The sequence below is a fragment of the Pipistrellus hanaki genome, assembly GCF_964339955.1.
Source record: "Pipistrellus hanaki genome assembly, chromosome: 1".
In the NCBI taxonomy this organism is placed as follows: domain Eukaryota; kingdom Metazoa; phylum Chordata; class Mammalia; order Chiroptera; family Vespertilionidae; genus Pipistrellus; species Pipistrellus hanaki.
In genome coordinates, this window is record NC_140503.1 from 47,889,994 (window position 1) to 47,917,466 (window position 27,473).

The 27,473-nt window shown below is 40.3% G+C and overlaps 1 protein-coding gene across 2 annotated transcripts in view; it reads right to left on the reverse strand.

Annotated features, from left to right (window-relative positions):
* The window catches only part of FAM81A (family with sequence similarity 81 member A), a 51,379-nt gene that overhangs the window by 14,484 nt on the left and 9,422 nt on the right, over positions 1-27,473 (reverse strand). Inside the window, exons 2-4 of one of the 2 annotated variants that reach the window (XM_084874068.1) lie at positions 21,955-22,024; positions 20,413-20,683; positions 7,456-7,574 (exon numbers count right to left, since the gene is read on the reverse strand). In XM_084874068.1, the coding sequence (XP_084730194.1) occupies positions 7,456-7,574; positions 20,413-20,683; positions 21,955-22,001 (437 nt within the window). In that variant the 5' untranslated portion in view covers positions 22,002-22,024. Of the gene's footprint in view, positions 1-7,455; positions 7,575-20,412; positions 20,684-21,925; positions 22,025-27,473 lie in introns of both variants that reach the window. The other variant, XM_084874069.1, reaches the window with a different exon arrangement.

The window sequence follows — 27,473 nt, forward strand, 5'->3', positions numbered from 1 at the left end:
CTTTATAAGCCATAAATAAAAATCAGAGAGCATGCCAGTGCTTGGTTGGCTTTCTAATAAGCTATACTATTTAACCAATTTACTAATCACTTTGTATTAAAATGCTGCAAATATGTTGTTCATTATATTCCATAAATGAGTAAGATCATGTGATATTTATCTTTCTCAGACTGGCTTATTTTGCTTAGCATAATGCTCTCTAGTTCTATGTTGCAAATGATAAGAATTTCTTCTTTTTTACCAAAAAGAAAAAAAATTACTGGCAAAGAATGAAAGAGAAATTATGTTAAGTGCTAGACTCATCAGTGTCAAAATCTAGCACTGCTTCAAAGATCCCTTACTCTGCAGGCTGTCATCACAGCTGTACTCATGAGCCAATCATCTTAATAGAGGCTGGTTTAAATGTAAAAATAATAATAAAAAAATAAAAAATAGAAAGAGCCTTAGGAAAAATTAGCAATAAAAACGTGTTAAGCACCATATGGATCAATGTATTCTGGGGAATGTGGTAGAATTATATTTTTTATTCTCTTAAAGTTATTTCTTTCTTTAAATAAAGAAATACAGTTTTTTTTTTTAATGTTGCAAATAGGAACTACTACCTGGTATTTCAGTTAAGCGTGGTAGACAACATACATGCCCTCACCTTGGCTCACTCCTGAATATCTATCAAGATGACACCAATGAGTTTTATAAAAAATAATAAAATAAAAAAAAGGGTACAAAGCCTAGGGTAAAAAGAAATGGGAGAAAGTGGAAAGCAAAGAGAAATGGCACAGAAGACAGAGCAGAGCGAGTGCTTTGCTGGTGTCAGAGACTTGCTGGGACTCTGCATCTGAGAGCCAGCAGTTGTAAGAAGAAATTTTAGTTCCCACGGGGCAAGAAGGGCATGAACTGGCTCCACTTATGACCAGGGTAACGGAACCAGAGACTTGAGTGGGGCTCCACCAGCTATGGAAAGCACAACTAGGATCAAATAAGTTTAAAATAAATATATTGTATTTAAGATACTACAAAATAACAAAGACAGATTAACATCCATCAAGAGGATGCTAAATTAGTAAATAAAAAACAGGCAGAGATGAAAGAAGAATGAGTACGTAAGAGAAAACATTAGAAATCCTGGGAATAAACTATATAGTTATCTTAATAGGCCAGTCAAACTCTAGATTAGACATGACTGAAGACAAAGTCAGTGAACTAGAAGATAGTACCCAGGAGCTCACTCAGAATGCAGTAAAGGTAGACAGAGATTCAAAACATGAACAATGGTTATAAAACAAGGAGGACAGATAAAGGAACGCTAACCTAAGTCCAGGAGGAGTTGAGGGGTTTCAAAAGAGGGAAATGGCCCTGGTCAGTGTGGCTCAGCTGGCTGAGCTCTGTTCCATGCCCGGAGAGGTCACCAGTTCAATTCCATCAGGGCACTTGCAGGTTGCAGGCTCTGTCCCCAGTAGGGGGCATGAAGGAGGCAGCCAATGATGTTTCTCTCTCCATCTCTCTTCCGCTCTCTCTAAGATAAAAAACACATTTAACAAAAACAAAGGAGGAGGAGGAGGAGGAAATGCAGAGAATGACATAGGCAGAGATGCAATATTTGAGGTCTGAGTGCTGGCAATTTCATTACACTGAAGACAGACATGAATTTTAAAGTATTTAATGAATACAAAGTAGGATAAGTAAAAATATATGGAGCAGGGTGAGACTCAGATAGCCCATAGTAAAGGGAAAATCTTAAAAGCTACCAGAGACTAAAGACTGGTAACCTACCAAAAACTGACTGCAAGAGCACACAACACATATGAGAAGACCATAGATATCACAAGATGATGGAGAAATGTATTTTACTCAGGGAGAATAACCTGTCATCCAAGAATAAGTGCAAAATAAAGATAAGACAGTTTCAGGCATACTAAGATTAAGAAATGTATCGCCCACAGCCCATATGGAAGGAGTCTCTAAAAATGTACTTCAGTAAAATTAAAATCACACTGTTAGGTAGTTGTTTTACTGCACATTATATTACTACAATGATAATTATTTTACAACAAAGTATATGAAAAATCTTAAGAGGACAGACACCAGATTGTTAACATTAGTTATTTCTAAGGAGTAAAACAGAGGTGGAGCTGGTGAGCCTTCATTTTCCATTTTATATATTCCACAGTGTGCCTGGTTGTTCATTGCCAGCATATGTCACTTATGTACTTTTGTAAATAAAGGGGTAGGGTGGGCAGGGAAAGTAGAGAGACACACAGTGAGTGATACCAGAGCCTCTCATCAGAAAACATACACAGTGAAGCCGACTTGTGTTTCTAATGTCAAAAACAGTGTTATTCTTACTCTCAAATGTTTCAGAAATAAATTTTATGTATGAAAAAATAATAGAGTAAATGGGACAAAATGTTAACAAATGGTGAACCTTGTATATTTTTATAAGTTTGAAATTATATACATAAATATGTATTTACATATATAAAATTACATATATATGTATATATATGGAAAGCAATATTGCTATTTCAGCTGATATTGAATCAAAGACATCATGCTTGTCTTTTCAAAAAAACATTCATAAAAGACAGCCTCAGCACTCTAACATAGCTGCGTGCATGCTCAATAACTTTAGCTAAACAAGAATTTGCAATGAGTCTGATCAGCTGTCCTATTTCATCCTTGATGTTTTGTATTACAGATTCCAAATTTTTTTCCTTTTTGTCTTTTGGCAGCTATCTCCCGGCTATCCTAGTTCTGGCCATCAGGTGGCAGAATGACTCTACCACTTGGCCAAAAGGGTCCCAAAGTCTAGCAACAGGTATGACAGGCAACATACTTAGGCAAAACTTTTCTTACTGCTTGTGACATGGTGGCATAGTAACCAAAAGCAATGGCATTTAAAACATTTTCTCGCCCTAACCAGTTTGGCTCAGTGGATAGAGCATGGGCCTGCGGACTTGAAGGGTCCCAGGTTCGATTCCGGTCAAGGGCATGTACTTTGGTTGCAGGCACATCCCCAGTAAGGGGTGTGCAGGAGATAACTGATGGATGTTTCTCTCTCATCGATGTTTCTAATTCTCTATCCCTCTCCCTTCCTCTTTGTAAAAAATCAATAAAAAATATTTAAAAAATATTTTCTCATCTTCCTATTATAATTAACATATATGTATGTATGTGTAATAATTAACATATACATGTGTATGTATACACACACGTATGTACTAGTAACTAGTGTATATACACATCATTAAACGCGTAAGTGCTGGCAATAATTTAATTGAATCAGATCACAGAGCAATGTATGTTCTAGGTCCCTTCAAAAACAGTAGAGCAATATGCCAGCAATTAGTAGAGCCTAAGATTTGAGTGTGGTTCCTACAGAGGCAGATGGCTTAATAACGATCAGGAAAAGAGACAGAGAGTCTTGCTGAAACCATTGTAATTGCAATGTGACTTTGTACCTTCTGAGGAGTGACACCTGAGGCTAGTTACCGCACGGGAAATAGACATCACTAAAACAGTCCAGCCATGTCATTGAACACACAACAACAACAACAAACCCAAGGGTGTGTGTCAGCACACCAGATTGCAGCACTATCACCTGAAATGCCCAGTTGTTAACAAAAAGCCTGAGAGTTGCGGGGTGGGGAAAAACAGGAAAATGTGAGCTATACACAGGGAAGGAGCAGACAAAAGCTCCTGTGAAAGAGCGGATGCCAATTTAAACAACAAAGCTCAAGGCAGCCATTATGAATATAGTCAAAGAAACACACTTTAAAAAGTAAAATATAATGACTTTTTATTTGTCTCATTAAATAGAGAATAGCAATAAAGAGATAAAAATTTTAAAAAGTAGAACCAAATTGACCCAATTAAGGAATGAAAAGAAAACAGAATGGGGAAACTTTTTTTTCAAATATCCGATCAGAGAATTGCATTTGGAATATACAAAGAACTCCTACAACAATAAAGAGACAAATAACCCAATTTAAAAATGGGCACAGGATCTGTGTAAGTTTTACAAAGCAGAGAAATCACCAATAAGCATATTAAATTTTGTTCAACACCGTTAGTCATTAAGGGAAATGCAAATCAAAACCGCGTAATGCCACTTCACACCCCTAGGTTGACTGTAATAAAAAAGGCAGACAAGTGTTGAATGCAGAGAAATGGGAGCCCTCATACACTGCCGCTGGCAGTAAAATGGCACGGCCACTTTGGAAAATAGTCCAACTGTTCTGTTCTTCAAAAATAGAGAGCTACCACATTACTCAACAATTACACTCCTAGGTATAAATATGCAAGAGAAATGAAAACATACGACCACACCAAAACTATGTGAGTGTTCAGAGCAGCATTACACATCATCTCCAAAAGGCTTTAATCTGATGATGTCCAAATTTATCTGTTTTTTTCTTTACACCTGGGCTTGCGTCACATCTGCCCTAGTATACCGATAATTCTCAAGGCTCTGACACCATGCAAACAGACTTCATAGAGGAAAGAGGATATGGGACTGAGTCTTGGAGAAATGAAGAAGACAGGGCAAAAATGGACCAAATATTCCAGTAAGAACAGGAAAGCTTTGAGTCCTGCTTTAGAGAGAAATGGGAACCTCTGTGAAAGTCTTTTTAGGATGTACTAGGCTTAGTGGGGGTAAGTGTTTCTCGCCTCCATAGCAAATTTGTTTTTGTCTCTCCCAGCTGGATCTACATGGGAGGTATCAGGGTCTGTTCCCTATCAATTACATCACCAATGGATCCAAAACACTAAGAAATAAATCTGAAATAATATAGCAGCCCAGCCCAACTGTGTGGCCCAGTGGTTGAGCGTCAACCTATGAACCAGGAGGTTACGGTTCAGTTCCTGTTCAGGGCCCATGCCTGGGTTTCGGGTTCGATCCCCAGAGTAGGACATCTAGGAGGCAGCTGATCAATCATTCTCTCATCATCCTCTCTCTTTCTCTCTCTCTCTCTCTCTCTCTCTCTCTCTCTCTCAATCTCTCTCTCTCTCATTTTCTGTCTCTCCCTCCCTCTCTGAAATTAATAAAAATATATTTAAATATATATATATATATATATATATATATATATATATATATATATATATATATATATAGCAGCCCAGTAATTTAAGAATATCATTTTAAAAATTCATTCAGATTCCTTCAATACAATAACATAACCAATTCAAGAAAGCCAAAATTTTGCCAAATAATTTTTACTTCACATGAGTTTATTTCAACAATTAAAGGCTCATTAACATTATAGGAGAAAGACAAATATAAAAACAAAACAAAGACATGTGGTGCTCCTAATACACTTTTAATTGTTGCAGAATAAACGTATTTGTTACAGAGAAAGAACAAGCTGAGTAGAGCAGCTAATAAGAAATTGCAGGGGGGGGAGGGAGAGACATAAAATTTCTGAAAGTATTTCATAATAACTTCTCTGTTTTGTAATTAGAACCAGGATAATTTCACATGCCATTCCATGCACTGCACTAGGCCTCTTACATATATTGCATCGCTTAATCTTCATCTGCAGAAAAAAAATGACCAAGAAGATCCTCAAAGGTCTCTATTCTGCCCTGCAGCTCTGAAGTTCTAACTTCTCACTGTCCTGAGAGCTATAACAAAGCTGTGGTTTCCTTTAAGCTAATCTCCATGGAAAGAATTCAAGTTTTTCCATCCTATTACAGTGATTTTCTAGATCTATTACTTTCCAGGGACTATCCCCAGACACTTGAGCTACAAAAGTAAAAGATGGCACTCCACTCCAACACAGTGAAGACAATAGAAATACTCAATAGAACAAAGAATGCCAGGGGACCTCAGGAGCAAGGGCTATCTGGAAAGACTTCCTGGAGGAGGTGACATTTGAGCAGTATTTTAAAGACTGATCAGAAGCAAGAAAAGAAGGAAAGGCATGTTGGGTATAAGAATAGTGTATGCAAAGGCACTGAAATAGGACGCATGGCCCATTCAAGAAATAACAAGCAGTTAGTTGATCACTGCTGAAAGGTACAGTGCTAAGATAAAGAGGTGAGAAGTCAGCAGGGTCATATTAAGGAGATTGGAGTTCACTCAGAGGAGGACAGAAAACCACACAAGAGCAGTCAACGAGCCCCCCAACAGATGCAAATCCACAGGCCCAGCACGCAAGGCCCTTCAGGTGCTGTCTGCAAAGACACCTCCCGTCACTAGTGCTCTCCGCTCCAAAGAGTCCTTGGTTCCTGAGCCCTTTTTTCCCCTCCTGCCCTTTGCAGACCACTCACAACTTCACCTCAGGCTGACTCAAACTGCCTGTGAGCTCCACATCTCCTGTGCTTGGCCCTTACCTGCAGCAGAGGGCGGGAGAGGCCCGTGAGCACTTTAGGGACTACTGGCATTTCTAACAGGGTCCCCGGTGATATGATGCTGCGGGTGCAACAAGTAGTGAAGGGCCAGAACAACACTTTCCAACTGAGATAACAGAGCTCTTTTGAAAATTTTCAACCTATGATGGACCAATACTTTCAGAAAATAAAATAAAAATGTAGTCAATAATATTGTAATAACTGTGCATAGTGTCAGGTTGGTACTAACCTTATTGGGGTATATTAATGTCTAATCATTATATTGTACAGATGAAACTAATATAATATTGTACACTGACTGTAATTGAAAAAGAATTTACTAATAAGTGAGTTATAAGAAAAAATTAAATTAAAAATGGCATGGAAGACTGCTGAATATCTGAGGGAATGGTGGGGTGGAGGGGTGGGAAGAGATTAACCAAAGAACTTGTATGCATATATGCATAACCCCTGGACACAGACCATAGTGTGGTGGAGGCCTGCAGGGGCGTGTGGACAGGGGGAAGGGTAGGGGACTGGCTATAAGAGGACAATGGGGGGAAAAGGAGATATCTGTAATACTTTCAACGATAAAGATTGAAAAAATATTCTGAAGAAGTTAATTTTAATGCTAGACATCGACCAAATGGTATAAGACTTGGCAAAATGTTATGCCATAATAATTAAAAATATTTTTCCAAGTTAAACACAGATCATTTTCAGAAAAGGCGGAGAAGTATTTGCTTAGAATTCTAATAAAAATTAAAGGAAATAGAATTATAGTTTATAAATAAATAAGATATGCAAAAATGTAAGTCCCAACTTTGTACATTATTGGATTCAATAAACATAATAATCTTCATCTGCCCGATGGCACCGGTCAGCTGAGCTCTCCTGCCACTTCCTCACACACACACAGTTCCCATTGCAGACACACAAGAAGTCATGGCATGCTCATGTCCAGGTCTAGTGTCCATGGTTAAATTTTATGGGCAAAGGAAGTGATGCACGAGAAGAATGCAAACAATTTGCTTTGGGACTTCATGGATATGTTCCCCACTAAAATGAAGGGTATGAAAAATAGCTTTTGAGGAGTGGAGTCCCAAACATTTGACCACCTACCTTGCCACTCTCCCTCGAAGATCCCCCAAACCGGACAGCTGCCGCATCTCCAGAGTCTTTAAGGCAGAATTAGTTCCGTAGCTAATGTTGTCCCGGGCACGGATCTGCTCCTGGAGGACCTGGGCAACACAAAACACCACAGGAGAGTCACTTGAGAGTTTGCATGATTCCACAAACCATTTTAGGCAAGGATGTTGAACTCTTTTCATAAGAGGCTCCTTTTTAACAGCTACCGGTATGTACAGAGAGCCAGGGGCTTAGAGAGAAAGAGAGAGACCTTAAGGATCACACCCACACCACGTCCCTTAATTTACCGATAAAAACACCGAGACTCTGGTGTCAAGTGAGTTGACAGAGATCCAGACCAGGACCCTGGCCTCTAGATGTGTATTTCTATCACTCCATGATGTTTTTTTAATAGTCACTGTTTTAGGAAAACAATCCTTACATTTATTAAAAAGTAATAAATCAGGAGCAAGGAGGGGAACAGGGCATCAGACAATGGCGCCAAATTCTGGTTCCTCCAAATTCTGGGCAAGTGTGTAAAGTTCTCTGAGCTTCCTTCCCTCGTCTGTTAACAGGAATGGTGACTATGCTTTTTTTAAAATATATATTTTTTATTGATTTCAGAGAGGAAGAGAGAGGGAGAGATAGAAATATCAATGATGAGAATCACTGATTGGCTGTCTCTTGCACGCCCCCTACTGGGGATCGAGCCTACAACCTGGGCATGTGCCCTGTCCGGGAATCAAACTGTGACCTCCTGGTTCATGAGCCGAGGCTCAACCATGGAGCCATACCGGCCAGGATGGTGACTAGACTTTTAAGGCCACTGTGAGTATTACATAAGATACACATAAAGCACTTAGTGCAATGCCTGGTACACGGTAAATACAGCAAATATTCTTTCGAGTAGTAGATGACAATACTTCTCCTGGAATGGCCGAATGGTGTCCCATAGGAAAGACATTGAAATGAAAGCAGGACTGCTTGAAGGGTAAGTGTCCAGACCTAAGAGCATGGCCTCGTGGAGCATCCATCTGGGGATCCTTCAAAGGAATGATGGGGGCAATGAGAACATCATGTGAGCATGTGCTGGGAAGTGCTGACATGCACCAAATCCACACAGGTGCTCAGTGAAGGGGGACACTTGGGATGCCCGTGTTCCCCTCCAGGACGTGAGGCACAAACAGCTGAAATGATACGGCCAAAGCCGCCCGGGTAGCCAGTGGCTCACCAGGACTGCCATGCTGACTGCCACAAACAGGCAGGAAAAGAAAGAAGCTGAGGCTGAAGCACTCTGACGGAGACAGATAGACAGACAGACAGACAGACAGATTAGAAAACCCACGTGCTAAGTAGTGGGAGCAAAAGGTTACATCAGATGTTTCTTTTGAGCATTTCCCCATTCTTTGGCACATCTTTCCTCCCACTCGCCTTCCTCTACTATATTCTGTTCTTCACACTCCCCCTCACCACACCATCTTCTCGCTCCTTTTCCAAGAGAAAGCTTTTGGTTTCTTGGATCCTTTCCCTTTCAACCACTTTTAAAAAGCATTTTCTATTTGCTTGATGTCAGCTTAAATATCTGCTAATTCTTTCCTTTGTTTTATTCCTTTTTTGGTAATTTTAAAAGATGAATACACCGTTCCTTTATTTTTTATTATTTCTTTCTTAATAATGAAGATTTTTTTTAGTACCATATTTTCTGTGTCCATAAGTTGGGTGTGACATGTTTTCTTTTTCACTGTTTTGAATTCCTCTTTGATCTAAGGATTACTTAAAATTGTTATTTCTTCATTTCAAGCTAAGTGATTTTCATCATTTTTATTATTTATTTCTAATTGTATTGGATAATGATTAAAATGTGGTCTGTAATATGTTTAATGTTTTGTTATTATGGCTTGCTTTGTGGCACATGATTGATTTTTTAAAAATATATTTTTATTGGTTTCAGAGAGGAAGGAAGAAGGAGAAAGAGAGAGAAACATTAACGATGAGAGAGAATCATTGATTGGCTGCCTCCTGCACACCCCCTACTGGGGAGTGAGCCCACAACTTAGGCATGTGCCTGTGACTGGAATTGAACCCAGGACCCTTCGGTCCACAGACCAATACTCTATCCACTGAGCCAAACCAGCTAGGACCAAATGTTCCATGCCCAAGTGCCCATCAGTAGATGAGTGGATAAAAAATTGGTGGTACATTTACACTATGGAAATACTATGCAGCAGTAAAAAGTGGTACATTTATACTATGGAAATACTATGCAGCAGTAAAAAAGAAGGATCTCTTACCCTCTGAAACAACATGGAGGGACCTGGAGAGTATTATGCTAAGCAAAATAAGCCAGTCAGAGAAAGACAAGTATCACATGATCTTGTTCATACGTGGAATATACTGAACAAAATAAACTGATGAGTAAAAGTGACAGATCTGGGATTTGAACGAAGAAGTCTGGCTCCATGCTGAAACCAGTTTGGCTCAGCGGACAGAGCGTCTGTCTGTGGACTGAAAGGTCCCAGGTTCGATTCGGGTCAAGGTCATGTACCTTGGTTGCGGGCACATCCCCGGTAGGGGGTGTGCAAGAGGCAGCTGGTCGATGTTTCTCTCTCATCGACGTTTCTAGCTCTCTATCCCTCTCTCCTCCTCTCTGTAAAAAAATCAATGAAATATATTTTTAAAAAAAAAGAAAAAAGAAAAAAGGAAGAAGTCTGGCTCCATGGACTATGCTATCAATGACCCAGGCTGCTTTGTGTTTTCATTCATCCCTTCACCTCACTTTGTTTACAATTTATGTTGCTTTTAGTTCTTATTGCCTTTCTCCTTTTTCTTACTTTGGTTTAATCAGGTCACCACTGATGGCCTTTCCTCCCCTTGTTAACTAGGAAATATCCCTGGACACTGCGATTCCAACATGATACACTCGGCACACCTGCACGTCCCCCATCCTTCAGCCTCTTTCACTCTCCTATCTAGCTGGCTTATTTGGAAGGATTTTTGCTTGTTTCCCCTCTTGCCCTTCCCCCACCCCAACCTGGCTTTGCTAGAATAATTCGATACTTCCAGTTGGGCTATAATTAGGATTTTGCCTATTGAGTAGAGTATTTCTTCTATTTTGAAAAAATTTTTAGCACTTCTGTGACCCAGTCCCAGGCATTTCTCAATATCCATTTACATGACATGATGTAGGTGCCGCTATCTTTGTGCTTCTCCTTTCCGTTTTCCCATCTAAGGGTCTCTCTGCAGACTCATGGTGTTTGGGTTAGAGTCCTTTCTCCCGCATTTTCCTCAGATCAGACACTCGGACAAAAGATTCTGAATCCCTGCCATGCCAAGAATCATCCTTCTCTGACCCTAAAGAATGAGTGATAAGTTGAAAGGGTATAGAATTCTTGATTTAAATGCCTTTCCTTCCAGGGAATGTTAAGGCTACAGAAAATCTGATGCTTCAACCTCCTTACAGCTAGAAGTTTGTAAGATTTTTTTCTTCATCTTTGGAGTTCGGGAGTTTTATCAGAATGTACCTAATTGTGGCTCTTTTTTTTTTTTTTTTAAATCAATTCTACCCGGAATTCAGTGAACTTTTCAATCTGTAATCACAGATATTTTTTTAATTCTGGTAAATTTTCTTTTATGTAACTATTGCTTCTTCTCCATCTGTTTCTTTGTCTCCTTTGGAAGCTCCCCTTATTCATGTGCTGGGTATCCTGGATCTGTCCTCCAAGTCTTGTATCTTTTCACTTCTGGCTTCTCTTTTTGTTCTGCAATCATTGGAGTGAGATCAAGTAGGTGGTCCTCCGTGTGGTGGAAGGAACTTATGAACTAGAGGTGTAGCCAGCTGGTGAGGGCACAGAGCCGGCTCCAGGTGAGGCACCAGGAGGAAGCTCTCGTGTCCTGCCCTCCACAGCCCTCCCAGCCTGGAGGCAGTGGGGACACAGCCACCTTTGCATCCCTCCTCTTCTTTACCTTCACCTCCAGTGAAGTGCAGAAGACTGGCCTACCTCTTTGACTCCTGCACCACAGTGTCGGGGACCTCAGTTCCAGGCTTTCCCAGGCCAGGTCTCTGCTGGCTCCCCCAGGCCGTCCCACCTGTGTAGCCCCGCTGCTGGGGAAGGTGGCCCTGAGAACAGTGGAGGAAGGCACACTAAGTCACCACCTTCCCGTTACCTCCTACACCAGCCCACAGGTTTCTTAAGCTACACTCATGTATATGCTTGTTAATATTTATTTCTAGAAATTTGATGATTTCTCATACACTGGCAGTCCAATTTGCAAATGATCAGAAAGGCCCTGTTAGATAATATAATTATGCTTGTTTAAAATGTGTTTGTGCTCCCTTTTAAATATAACATATATGCAGGAAAATGCACATACCATCCCTTACATTTTTATAGTTTTCAAACTTCCTGGGAACAAGTAGAAATTAGGAAGGTGAGGATCCTGTGTTTTCCTTATTGGAAACCTGGGCTGAGCCACTTTAGATGGAGGGACAGTGATAGTGACAATAAAGGAAATATTTCACTGAAAAGAATTTGGAACTACTAGACCTATCTATTTGCTGTAGTTTCCAGATTTTTCTGAATGAACCTGCTCTATTAAGAAGAATGCAAGCCAGTTACAATCACCTGTGAATGACTAAACGTTAGTCATGCCAACATATTCTTGCAAAGAAACTTTCAGATGTGACTAATCTGGTTCTGACACTCTCCCACTGAGGAAAAGGCGCTGCTGTGCACTCTCTTTTAATAGGAGGCCACACTCATTAACTATAGTTGATAAAAAGAAATCCTCATTTTTGTTTGTTTGTAATGCTTCCAATCTTTGTTTATAATAAGGCTTCAGACTAGTGGTTCTCAGGAGGATCCCTAGGTGGCTTGTTAAACATAAATCCCAGGCCCCACTCCCAGAGAACAAAAGTAGGAAATGGGTCCAGACATGAAGTGAGGGTCCATGGACCATTCCTGGAGAAACACTGCATTCAACACTGTAGAGATGGCAAAGGCTCAAACCAATCATTTCATTTGAGTTGTTTCTCAATCAAAAAATCACTAAGCAAAGAAAATAAACAGCACTTTCCAAAACAGAAGAAAAAAAAACACATAAAACAACACATATTTTAAAATTCTACCTTTTTAATAAGCAAAGAAACAGGAAATGAAAACCATGTCACGTAATGCACCCCTGAGGTGTGATGCTGCTGGGGTAGGCTGCACGTGTGGGGACGAGGGGGAGGGGGGGCCCGGGGGAGATGGGGGGGCCTCGTGTGAACTCTGCTTTCTGCTCAGTTCTGCTGTGAACCTAAAACTGCTCTAAAAATAAAGTCTATTTAAAATTTTAAAATCATACCATCTTCATCTATTAAAGAAGCAAGTATTTTTAATCTATAATACCAAAATGTCTATCAAAAATTAAAAATGCACTTCCTGATACAACTTTTCCATGGCATGACCCATCAAAATATGTTCACAATGTTCATAACCTTTGACCCAGCAATACTAGTTCTTGGAATTAATTTTAAAGGGAATAATAAAAATGACAAAATATAGGCACAAAAATGCCTGCAGAGTGTGAGCCACATACCATGCATTTTACAAGGTTATCTACAAAGCACATTATTATGCAACTGGTCCGTGGAGGGCTCTTAAAAACAGGGGAAATATGTGTCATTTAATATTAAGCAAAAAGACGCCCCAACCGGTTTGGCTCACTGGATAGAGTGTTGCCCCTTGGACTAAAAGGTCCCGAGTTCAATTCTGGTCCTTGATGTTTCCCCCTCCTTTCCACTCTCTCTAAAAATCAATGGGACAATATCCTCATGTGAGGATTAACACTCTCTCTCTCTCTCTCTCTCTCTCTCTCTATATATATATATATATATATATATATATATATATATATATATACACACACACACACACACACACACAATCAAAAAGAAAGGATATAAAACAAATGTACAGCATGTTCTAGCTGTTATAAGATGTATAGAAAATAATACTGGCATATTAACATTTTGCTTATCTCTAGTGTGGGATTATGGTTAATTCCTCCTTTTTGTATTTTCTATAAAGAGCTTACATTACTTTTATAACCAGATAAAAAAGTGTGTGTGTGTGTGTGTGTGTGTGTGTGTTTTAATGCTTAGAAATAAGAAAAGCCTATTTAACTTTCTGATGAATAACATATTGTATTAGAAGTGCTTTCCTTGAATAATTCAAAAAAGAATTATATCTGACCTTAGCACAATATTCACATTACTGAACACTGGAAATAGAAGGCATTCAAGAGTTTACTATTTAAAAGGAATTCTATGATGAAGTCTTAAAAAGCAACCCTCTGTAAAGCCAGTAAGTTCCCTAATTTGTCAATTTGGAACAATGTATAATCATCATGTTTACTTAGAAAAGGTTACAGCCCACCGAGTATGGAGTATCGTCAACGCTCCATCATTTTCAATTCAATTCAAGAGTCTGTTTCCTGCATGCCCACCGTGCTGTGCACCAGGCCTGCCCTCAGGGAGCTCAGCTGCAGCAAGAAAGACTCAGGATGGTAAGTGGGTGGCATTTCACACAGGCAGGGAGAAGAGACCAGCCGCCTTGAAAAAGCATAGTCCCAAGTTTTCACTTATTTTCTCTGAGACACGGCCTGTCTTTAAAGAAGCTCCCTTCCCAACAGCAGAAAAGAACAACACCTCCTGTGAGCCCCACAGCACTACATCCTGCTCACGCAAAAGACCCGGGCCCCAGGCTAGTGTTGCCTGGGAATGACCAGGAAAGACACAGCTCTGTGGTTCTCCTTCTCCAGGATTTAGAGATGAAAGTCTAACTCCAATGTTACCTGGAGAACGGCCCAACGCCCCAGGCAAGGGCCTCATACAACAATGTCTCCCTTGGGTGTTTAATCTTCCCACCAGAACTTAAAATCCCCCAGTGTTCCAACCCATCTATCAAAATGCCTTCCTGGCATTTTCACTGGGACCTTCAATGGCCCCTAGAACTTGCCCAGTCCTACCCCCAACATGGGCAAGTCCAGTCAGCTCTCTCTCCAAGTCAGATCCAGACCATCCACTTCTCTCCCTCTCCAAGGTGACTCCCTCCATCCAGCTGCAGTCCCCTCACCCTGAATGGCCCCCAACCAAACCCCCTGACTCCATTCTTGCTCCCCTACAATCCCCTCTCAAGCTGTAGCCAGATGATCTTTTTGAAACATAAATCAGTCTATAAGCAACGCAACAGCCAGAGATGTTATCTGTTTTACCCACAATGATATCCCCAGCACCAAGAGTGTGAATGCATTCAATTCCTTTGCTTAAAAATAAATCATGGCTTCCTGCTAGTATTTCCAACTGCCTAACTTCCCATCACGGCCTTTGAGGCTAATGATCTGGTCATATTCCTGGCTCATGACAAACAGTTCCACTGGCTCCCTTTCCGCTCCTCAAACATGCCAAGCTTCTTCCTGTTCATGGCCTTGGAACCTGCAGTCCCCTCTGTCTGGAATGTCCTCGTCCCCATGTGCCTCCTCCCCCAGGGCTGGCCCCTTCTGTCATTCTAGTCTCAGTTCAATCACCTTACATCCTCACTACCCTTCCTAGAATTATTGCACAATCATTCTCCATCACATTACTAGAGCCCTGACCTGGGCTGAAATCACCTTGGTTACTTAGAGGTCACTCATGTAAACCCTGCTTGGATGTACACAGGCCTAAGAGCAGCGGCCTTGAATGTGTGGGTGCCTACTGTAGCCGCGGGGCCTGTAACAGTGCCTGCCTCCCAGTGGGTAGCTGAGTAATGCATCAGTTCATTTAACTCCACGTTCCAGGACTTGGTTTTCTACATTAAAGGCTCAGATGTTTATTTAGAAAAGATTACAGCCCACCGACTATGGAGTTTCGTCCATATACAATAGCTATAGCTAGCTGGTGCTGGAGGTGATCAAGTCCTCAAAAGTGAACTTAGACTTGTGAAAATGTACGGAGACAAAGGCCGACCCAGAACACCAATTAGTACAGTGAAACAACTATCAGCAGAACGGAACAAATACTCAAATTCCATTCAATTCACTGTCTTCATGCCCTGGAGCCACGCCACAAGACAAACCAAGTCGAATGGGTAGAGTTAAAGTGAACTTGGGTAATGTGATGGTTAATTATATGTCAATGTGGCTAAGCCATGGCATGCCCAGGTAGTGGAGTAAACAGTAGTTCTGGGTGTGTCTGCGAGGATGTTTCTGAAGAGATTATCATTTGAATAGGCGAGCTGAGTAAAGTAGAGGGCCTTCCTCAAAGTGAATGGGAACCATCCAATCCTTTGAGATGAAGCTGGAATTTGATTTCTGCCTGAGTGAGCTGGGACATGGATTTTCTCCTGCCCTCAGCGCTTCTGGCTCCCAAGCCTTCAGACCTGGACTGGACTCTACACTATCAGCCTTCCAGTTCTCAGGCCTTCAAACTACATCACCAGCTTCTCAGGTCTCCTGCTTACAGACGGCAGAACTCCATAATCATGTGAGCCAATGCTTTATAATAAAAAAAAGTTTATTTATAGCCTACTAGCTCTGTTTCTCTGGGAAAACCCTACTAACACAGATGATAATCACCAAAGTCCCTCTGCTGGTATACCTGTTCCAATGGGACATGATTGCTGAGCTGCAGGCCAAACTTCCCTTTTTAGGAAAAATACCTGAAGTCCAGGAGCCAAGACTCTCTCCTCACAAGTTCCCATCTATCCATTCTTGTCCATGCCTCTGCCTTGACATGTTCATAAAGCCCAACTCAGCATTCATCACTTGAGTTCAGAAAGCCCATAAACTATCAAACTGTGTATAATTGAATCAATTAGACAAAGGCTTGATATGGTTTCCCATAACCCAACTAGGTCAAAGCCAACACCCCAACCAGTGGGACCTTATGAAGCATGGAAACCAGGAGCAGCTGCAGACTCCAGTCAGCAGGTAGCAGACCCCACTGCCCACCTCTCCAAAGACACAGTAAAAGCTCTAAGGGGACATGAGGTCTCAACCACTTCCTCAAACCATCCAGTGGCGTGGAAAGGAAAGCTTACCACCAACCAAGGGCTATGGACTGGTCACCGGGATCTGGCTCCCAGGGATTGATAAGAGCTTAAGTAAAAGACAGTATGGAGAATCCAGACATGCAAATTCATAGTTGACTATGTTACCTCTTCTAAATTTATAATGATGGTAATTTGTGTAAAGTTTCTGAGGAATGAATAATTGATGACATCCTCCACATTGCAAGGCAAACTGCCAGTGAAGACAATGGGTGGGAATGTATTTAAACAATGTATTTTCTCATTCAACATTTACCAAGCACCTTCTATGTACTAGTACACAAGAGTGATCTGCTTTGACACCGGAATCTGCTGATAGAACATAGGCGATAATTACAGGATTCTGGTAGGCCTAAGGACCCTGGAGACATTGATTATGCAGCATTTATTCAGCTCCTACTATGTGCTAGACTTTGGTAGGTGCTAAAAAATAGAAAAATGAAGATTAGTTCTAGTTTCTGAGGATCACAAAGACTAGTGGTTTGACAACATTTTACTTTTCCTCCTGGGTGTACTGTTTTCAGAGCCATATGGTAGAGAATTAGAAAGACTTTTCTAAATAAATTTACCATGATATAGTATTTACATTAACTTAATTTGACTAGCTCTGTCAGGAGCTTTGGAGTGAGCTCTATATGTTAAAACTGGTTTCAGTTTTAGTTTTGTCATACAAAATCACCTGCATAGACACATTTTTATAAAACAAATGCTCCATAAAATTTTACTAAGTTAACTGAAAAATATGTGTAAAGCATTAATAAAAATAATTTTAGAACCACAAGCAATTTACAGAAGAAATTCATTAAGAATCTACAGACAGCCTTGACCTGTTTGGCTCAGTGGATAGAGCGTCAGCCTGTGGACTGAAGGGTCCCAGGTTTGATTCTGGTCAAGGGCATGTACCTTGGAGGCAGCTGATGGGATGTTTCTCTCTCATTGATGTTTCTAATTCTCTATCCCTCTCCCTTCCTCTCTGTAAAAAGTCAATAAAATATATTATTTAAAAAGAATCTACAGACAAAAATGTATATATACACTTTTCACATCATTCAAATACAATCTGAACATCTTCACACCTCTATACTTTAAAGAGGCAAATGCTACATTTGTAATATACCCTCCTCCCAATTTTATATTACTGATAAAGACTTCCTTTTAGTACATTTAAAATTTTAATCTACACCATGATTTCATTTTTTTAAGTTTGGCTAAAATATGTCAATTTTGATGTTTCATCCAGCATCCTAATTTTGATTATGTTTGAGTAAACATACTCAAGTTTATAATATATAAAACCATGTAGTAAGTTTTTCATATCTACTTAGCTTCCTAACTTCCTTCTGTTACTTTATAATGATGCCTAGTTATCACCAGTCATAAAAGCAAATGTTCACATGTGCAAAATTTTACCAGAGTTTGATTTTGCTCAGTATCCCTCTCTAGAATGGAAATAATCTTTTCAATTACAAAATTGTACACTGCAAAAATTATATGCAAATGGGAAAGAGTATTGTCTGCTAAGGCAAGAGTAATCATTATACATTATGTGTTTCAGATGAAAAAGCAGATTTAAAATTATTTTAAAACTTGTTGCACTGCAAATTGCTTTTTAAAAATCATCTTAAACACATTAAAGAAAAATTGTGTTAAAAACTTAAAGAAAAAAATTAGCAAAAGCCTAAATAATTGATGACTTCAGAATTCTAGGTATGTTTGCTAATGACTCAAATTATCTAAGCTGTGCCATGACCTCGCATTAAAATAATGATGAGGCAGGGAAAAGTTAGTGAGATCTAAAGCTAGAATTATCCAGTGTCATGAAGAAATTCTTCTGGAATGGGTAGAAATATATAGAAAGCAAAGAATGGATGACTAGCACTGCCCATCACATGTGGGAGTTGTATCTAGACTCTATATGAACTTTTACAACTCAATAATAAGACAAATAATCCAATTTTAAAATGAGTTCTAACACATGCCACAACATGGATGAAACTTGAACACATGCTAAGTGAAATTAACCAGATACAAAGGACAATTTTGAATATGATTCCATTTACATGACACACTGGAATAGGCAAATTCACAGAGACAGAAAGTAACTCAGAGGTTACCGGTGGCTGAGGGAAGAGTGGAATGGCAATTTATTGTTTAATGGGTACAGCGTTTCTATCTGGGATGACCAAAGTGTTTTGGAAATGGACAGTGGTGATGATTGCATACAACACTGTGAAGGTAACTACTGTCCCTGAATTGTGTACTGAAAATGGATACAATGTTAACTATCTTACCACAATAAAAAATCAACACTTTAAAATAGTCAGCAGACTTGAATATACATTTCACCAAATAAAACACTCAAATCATCAGTAAGCATATGAAAAGGTGCTCAACATTATTAGTCATCAGGAAAACTCAAATTAAAACTACCATGAAGTACCACTACACATGCCCTATAATGACTATAAAAAGACAATAATACCAAATGTTGGTGAGGATGTGGAAAAACTGGAAACCTCATATATTACTGGTAAGTTGTAAAATGATACAGCCACTTTGCAAAATTGTTTGGCTGTGTTTTAAAAAGTTAAGCAAAAGCTTACTCTAAGGCCTAGCAATTCCATTTTTAGTAATTTACCCAAGAGAAATAAAAACATATGCCCATACAAAGACTTGTACACAAGTGTTCACAGCAGCTTTATTCATAATAGCTAAAAAATTGGAAACAACCCAAATGTCCTTCAAATAATGAAGGGACAAACAGAATGTGGTATATCCATACAATAGGATACTACTCAGACATAAAAAGAACATTCTAGAACATGGCTGAATCTCAAAGAGATTACGCTAAGTGAAAGAAGCCAGATGCAGATGACTTCATAAGATTCCATTTACATGGAATGTTTAGAAAAGACAAAGTTTATAGAGACAGAAAGCAGACTGGTGCTCACCTGAGGCTACATTAGAGGTAGGAATTGATTGCAAATAGACTTATATAAATTTTGGGGTGTAGTTTTTATAAATTTACTAAAAATCATTGAGTTGTACACTTATAATGGGTGAATCTTTCTGGCTTTTAAATTATACCTCAAAAAGGCTGTTAAATATATACACACATGTATAAATACAAATCTGACACCAAAAAAAATGAGGTTTAATTTCCTAAGTATAATTAAGACACGAGGTCTATGACTTGCAACAAAGATTTTCCTTAATCTAGTCAATGTACTTCTTATTCATATAGTTAAAAATTACATGTGGAGGATATTAATATTGTTCAGTGATAGAACCCAGGCCCTAAATAATCTTAAGGTTTCTGAACTAAATTATGTGATCCTGTGGTTGAATAAGTAGCAGTAAATTTACCAACTCTAAAAATAGACAACACTGGCTGTTTATTGGGCTCATTGCAGAGAAAAATAAAACAATAAAAGGGGAGTCTGAGAAGCAATTCAAATCTCCAGGTTGTTTGAGTAATAAAATCATCATGACCTAGAAATATTTAATCAGAAGAGCAAAGGATGACCTAGTAATTGGTCTAATAGCTGTCTTCAGGGATATGAAGAATTTTTACAGGGAAACTTTTTGACGAGTTCTCCTCTACATTGAGAGCCAAAAAAAAAAAAGTGATCTAATAATCAGCAAGGTAAATTTAGATTAAACAAAATAACACTGGCAGTAACTGCTATCAAACACTGGAAGAAATTTAACGAGGATATTTGTTCAAGCTGTTTCCTGGACAATCCGTAAGAACAGACAGGACAGAACAGACAGCGTTGGCCTGAAGGCATTGCTGCCTGGCAGGGGCACTGGCCTGGCCCGCCTCCCAGCGTGGAACGAGTCTGCGGAGTGGAACACAGCCCGCCTGAGGCACACACCTTACCTCGATGTCCCGGTTCAGCTGCTTCACGATGGCCGTTATGTTTCTGATGTGCTCCTCCAGGAAGAGCCGGGCCAAGCGGTCGCCTCCCCCTTTGTTCTGCATTTTCTGCAAGCTGCTGACGATGTCGTCCTTGATCCGGAAGGCGTGCTCCACGAGCGCGGCGGTTGTCTTCTCGTGGCACAGGATCCTGTCTTCCAGCTGCTCCATGAGGTTTACAGAGTAGGGTGCCATGGTCAGGGACTGGCTGTGTCGGGGCATGGTTCTGACGCGTCTGCGGGAAGGAGCCATGTTACTGGGGTTGTTAATCAGGGAAAAGGTCAACGTTAAAGCAGTTTCAAGACTTCCCAGAGCAGAAAATGCAAATTATCTGTCCCTACAAGCTCAGTGGTTGTTCGAGGCAGGGTTTCTGCCCCAAAGACTTTCCTTCATGAGCTGGGCAGCATCTTTCAACAATCGTACCCAGAGAGTCAAGTGTGCTGGTAGCAGGCTCCATGGCCTCTAAAAGCAAGAGGCTGTCAGAATTGGGCACGCTGACATGTTTTCCCAGGATAAGCTGTGTTATCAAGATCAAGCTTATTGCCCTGGCCAGTGTGGCTCAGTTGGTTGGGCAACATTCTTGTGCACCAAAAGGTTTGGGTTCAATTCCTGATCAGGACACATGCCCAATTGTGGGCTCAATCCCTGATAGGAAGATGTGCAGGAGGCAGTCAATCAATGTTTCTCTCTCTCTTTCCCTTTCATTTCCCCTCTCTCTAAAAATCAATTTTTAAAAATCTTAAAAAATAAAAAATAAAATAAAAAAGATCAAGCTTATTAATAAAATTTCCTGACATGTCCACCTCCTTTCTCCACAGAAAGCAGTGGTTACAAACCCAAATGCCTACAAAGGTCAGGCAGGTAACATGACTGAGTGAAGCACACCAGATAATGCAATAGGGAGTGAGGGGGGGGGGGGACTTTGGAGGATTGGAAAGGGTATTCCTCAACTAAAAGGAACCACAATTCTGCTCCACCTGAGTGACCACCTGGGAATGCCAGGTCCACTTTTCAGATCATCTGATATTCAAGAAGAGCCAGAAAATCCAGACTCGTATGAGAAATCAACTGATTCTTAAGTGATAACAACTAATTTTAAAAGTATTAAAGGTGATGTGGTAGATCAAACAATGTATGTCCACAAGCCAATATTGGCCTATGGACACTCAATTTGCAACTTCTGATTTAAAAGGGCTCACAGAGACCTTAGCCGCCCACGTCTCCAGAATTATATTTCTCTGCCGACCAAAAGTACATCCGTACTGCAGGGCTAGTGTGAAGCCTTCACCTCTCATGGTCACGGGGTGGCCCGTGGCATCTGACAAAGGGAAAGCTGGAGAGGCTACACAACAATACTGCCCTTGCCCTTGAACAAAATCCTTCTTGGATAATGTAACAGCTATCATAATGTTCCATGTACAAAGGCCATCACTCCCACTAGCAGCCTCTATGGGATTGGTAAAAAGAAAAAGTATACCTTAGATGCATATTTTCCATATATTATACCTTTCCTTGGTGACAAGAGAAGGAAATACAGTGCTCCGTTGGGCCATTTTTCTTTTTTAATAATTCACATCTGTTGAAAAAAAAAAGCATTAAATTATTTGACAGTTTATATCTAGAGCTTAAATTATCTCTAAAGCGTACTATTAAGTTGCTAAGTGGACCATACATGATGCTGACACACTGATCAGTTATATTATTAAAGATCTTATGACTTGTGTGTGCAATAAACAGAAAATGTTTCCAAATAAAGAGAAAAGAATCAAGCAAAGTCAAATGTTCCTGAAATTAATATCACTAAGCCTGGTGAGACAGACTAACAAGGACTGTTAAGTGTAGTTTCCTAAAGTTTCCTCATCCCATATCTATATTTCAAGCTTCAGAAATCACTTTTATAGAAATAAGACCATTTCTGTACCAGCTTGTACTTCTCCCTAGAAATTACAGGAGGCTTCCTTAGTAAATTTGACCTCAGCAAATTTAGTAAATTATACAACAAAATAAAAGCACTTGTTTCTAATATGAATCTAATAATTTATGAGCAGTGGGATCTGATTTGAGGAAACCTGTCTATCTACTAAGATAATCCTATGTAATAAAGAGCTAATATGCAATGGTTATCACACACTCACACCATCATGCAGTAACTGTTCAGACACTCAACACTGGGGAGAGAAGAATGGGGACCAGCCAGGTACAAATGTGCTCATGAGAGAAGAATGGGGACCAGCCAGGCTAAGGCCCAGGAAAGGGACAAGTCACCTGCCCCGCTGTCCCAGGCACCTGCAGCTGCAGCCCAAGCAAAGCCACCCACCCCTGGTCCCTTGCAGTTGGAGCCAGCCCTGGAGAAGCCAGCCTGGGTCCTGGGTGCCTATAGCTAGCCAGAGAGAGGGAACCCTGGGTCCCAGATGCCTGAGACCAGCTGGAGAAAGGAATTCTGGGTCCCAGGTGAGGGGTGAGGCGGAGGTGGTTATGGATGATCAGGCCAGCTGTGGAGCAGTTAGGGGTGATCAGGCTGGTAGGGGAGCAGTTAGGGGCAATCAGGCAGGCAGGCAGGAGAGTGGTTAGAAGCCAGCAGTCCCATATTGCAAGAGGCAGTCGATATCCCCCAAGGGGTCCCGGATTGGAGAGGGTGCAGGCTGGGCTAAGGGACCCCTAACTCCCCACATGAATTTCATACCCTGGGTCTCTAGTGAGGATATTAATTAAAACTTTGTTTTAGATATAATCATTCATATTACATCTTGCATATAAGGAACATTTGCTCATCACAACGCATTAGAAATCTGAGCAAAGCTGGAGGGTTTTAAAAATATCCCATTACTTAGGTTTCTCAAAACCATTATTAATTGGCTTAAACAATGAATGCCTACTAACCATGATCTGATTCAGTAATGAGTTCTCATTAGATGCTGGCTTCAGAAAACATTTCTGATTGAAACCATTGTTTTGGCATCATCTCTCCAGTATGTTATTTTTAGTTTCGCAATGTGAACATTTCACTTTCCTAGATACAGAACTTCAAATTTAAACAAATTACCTTTAAGAAAAAAAGTGATTCATACTAAACAAGCTGTGATGCCAAAGTTCTTCAGTAAAGATAAATAATTTCTGCCCTGCCCATGTGTCTCAGTTGGTTGAGCATCATCCCATACACCAAGAGGGTGCTGGTTCAATTCCCGGTCAGGGCACATGCTGGGGTTGCAAGCTTTATCCCCAGTAAGGGGCGTGCAGGAGGCAGCCGATCGATGTTTCTCTCTCTCATCAATGTTTCTCTCTCTCTCCCTTCCTCTCTCTTTAAAATTAATAAAAATATTTTTTTTAAATAAATAATTTATGTCATTTACTATTTAAAATCAGGACATATAATATTTATCATTTTAAAGCTGTAAAATACTTTAGTTGAGATATTAATCCACAGAATAACCAACCTAAGAAATAGCTATTTGGTATCTATTACGTAGCCAATAATCTAATCATTTTTCTTGGGTAGCAGCTAGGTCAGGGAGGCGCTGATGAGAATGGGTAAGATGTTCCAAAGTAGAGAACAGCGAGATGGTTCCACACCCTTTCTCCTCCACACCCCAACACTATCCAACACATTCCCTGGCTCAAGGGCTTCACAGCCTACAGAGAAAGGTAGACATCTAAACCAACCAAGAAACAACGGGGTAGTGGCTTAGGAGCCATGTGAACAAAAACACATGGGAAGAAAACACTAATTGGAAAACATATGTGCAACCCATGTTTAGTGTAGCGTTATTTACAATATCTGAAATATGGTCGCAACCAAAGTGGCCACTGACTGATGAATGGATAAAGAAAATGTGCTACATACACAGAATAAAATTTTACTCAACCATAAAAAAGAATGAAATCTTGCCATTTGCACCCTGGCTATCATTGCTCAGTGGTTAGAGTATTGTCCACATACCAAAGGGTCATGGGTTTGATTCCCTGTCAAGAGCACATACCTGGGTTGCAGGTTGAGTGTAGATCCCCAGCCCAGTTCAGGTGGATGCAGGAGGCAACCAATTGATCTCCAACTCTCCCTCTCCCCCTTCTGTTTCCTCTCTGCGTCCTTCCTTCCTTCCCCCTTCTTCCCTTTCACTCTCTCTGAAAAAGCAATGGAAAAGTATCCTCAGGTGAGGATTGACAAAACAAAAGAAAAAATCCTACCACTTGTGACAATATGGATGGACTTCAAGAGCATTCTGCTAAGCGAAATAAGTCAGGCAGAGAAAGACGCATACCATACAATCTCACTTATATGTGGGTTCTAAAAACAAAAATTGAAAAAAAACAAAACAAAAAAACCCAAGCTCATAGATACAGAGAACAGGTTGGTGGTTGCCAGAGGTGGGGTTTGGTGGGTGTAAAATTGGTGAAGGTGGTCAAAAGGTACCGACTTCTAGTTATAAAATAAGTCCTGGGGATATAATGCACAGCATGATGACTATAGTTAGCAATACTGTATTGCTTCCTGAGAGTTGCTAAGAAAGTCAATCTTAAAAGTTCTCATCACACAGAAAATATTTCCGTAATAATGCCTGATTTTGCAATACTTACAACTATCAATTCATTATATTTTACACCTGAAATTAATATAATGTTATTTGTCAATTATACATCAAATTAGAGGGTTTTTGTTTTTTTTAACATCAAAAGCTACATGGGGAGGAAAAAAAGAGAGAGCCTCATTTTTCTTGTGTAGCACCTAAGACAGGGAAGCACTGATAAGAATGGGTAAGATACTCCAAAGTAGAGAATAGAGAAATAGTTCCACACCTTTTCTCCTCTACACCCCAACACTATCTCTACTTGCTTTATTCTCAACGAGCTCTGACCTAACCCACTCTTCCAGCCTCATCCTGGGCCACTCTTACTGATTTTCCTTCTCCAGTTGACTCTAATGGAGAGAGATGAGTAAAGTCTCATGGCCCAAAGACACTACCCACTAAGATAATCTGACCTACAACTCTGGCCCTGAGCCCACACTCCCCAGGCACATCATTCAGCTTCCCATGTGGCTGTGCATAAAAAGGGAACATGAGGCAATCAGCAAACTCAAGACCCAGTCTACCTGCAGCTACTGTTCTCGTCGTGAATTAACCACCGGAATTACACCTCAGTGGGAACCGAGCTTGCGTGCCAGTCTCAGGAAATCTGATCATCTCTAAGGGTCCTAACAGAGATGAATACCTAAACCCATGTCACTGAAATGTGATGATCACAGCATGGTTTCCATTGTGGGGGACAGACTCTTACACAAAGAGTCTGGACTTCACACCTTGTGTGGTCCTCTCCCTTGAGTTAGATGTGACCTGTGACTTATTCTTCACCAACGGAACACAGTGGCCACCAGCCAGGTGCCAGCTGTTGTCAGCTGGGATTCTGACACCGAGTTATATAGTATATATATAGTGCAGCTTACTAGGAATATTTTCAATTTATTTTAAAATTTTTAATTATTTTATAATCTAACTTTTAAGTCATTTAATAGACTTCTAGACAATTGTCTTGCTTAGAAAACATCTCAAAAAAAATTTTTTTTCTTTTTTGTTAATCCTCACCCAAGGATATTTTTCCATTGATTTTTTTTTCTTTTTCTTTTTCTTAGAGAGAGTAGAAGGGAGAGGGAGAGACAGAGAGAAACATCCACATTGATTGGTTGCCTCCTGCACACACCCCAACCAGGGCAGGGGAACTTGCAACCGAGGTATGTGTCCTTGACTAGAATTGAATCCGGCACCCTTCAATCCACTGAACCAAACTGGCTAGGGCTCAAAAGAATTTTTTAATTTACCTTTATTGTTGAAAGTAATACAGATGTCAAAAGAACACTAAAGACAGAGTAAGAACTATTTTCTCCCTAATAACAGTGGCACTGTTCTAGCCAAGGGAAGCAAATTATAAAATAAATCTAATTTGTCACAAGGTACCATTTCATCCCATCAGGCTGGCCAAAACGCGGAGTGGCGAGACCATGAATTGACAGGAACTATACGGAACAACAGGAACACCAGGTGGGAATGGGAACCGGCACCACCATGTTGGGAAGCAATCTTCAATATCTACAAAAACTAAAGTGGCCCAAACCCCGTGACTCAATACTTTTTCCCCAAATTCCTCAAACCTGTTCACAAAGAAACACAAGAATACTTAGGGCAGCATTGTTCCCAAGAGCGGAAAAGTGGACTAGGGAGGACCAAAACCTGTGTTTATTCATCAGGCAAATGGGTGAATAAACCATGATATGTTCACAAATGGCTATTGGTTAAATGTCCAACAATGAAATGAATAATTTCATTGCTTTATAATTTATTTTGCTGTATAATTTTATAGTTAATAAAACATGCCACATCCACTCAGAAGAATGGCTATTTGAAATAATGGTTACAGAGGCTATGAAGTTGCACAGGAAATATTTACATGCTAGCTTAACGTTAAGGTTTGTTAAAAAGAACAAGAGATCAGAACAGAGATCTACAGTACTAGATAGAACCATAATCAGAGCCTGGAAACCAGAACTTTGTGCCATGGCAGCAGAGCTTAGATAGTGCGAACATTTTAACTTATTGCATTTAAAAGAACTCAGCAACATTTTAAGTTCCATCCTTGTCATGTCCTCTCCTCTTCCTCCTCTTCCTCAATGTAAGGAGCACCGGAACCTGAGCCAGCAGAGATAGTGTGGTCAAGGCCAAGGTCAAGACGACCCTGCACCTCTGTATGCACAGCTTCCCTTCCTCTCCTATCTGACCCATCACCGGACCCCTCTCTCCATGAATGGATGCTTCCTTGGGTTTGTGGCTCTCTTTAACTCTGCTCCTCCACCACACCCTGTGCCAAATTGGTAGGATTGTTCTGCCGTGTGAATAGCTGGTGTCTGGGTAAATCATTTGTTTTCAGTACAAGGAGGAGGGCTGTGTAACTGAGGCCAGGGACTAATTCCAAAATCAAAGTATCTAGACTGATAAGAAAGTCAGAGCCCTGGCCAGTTTTGCTAAGTGGTTAGAATGTCG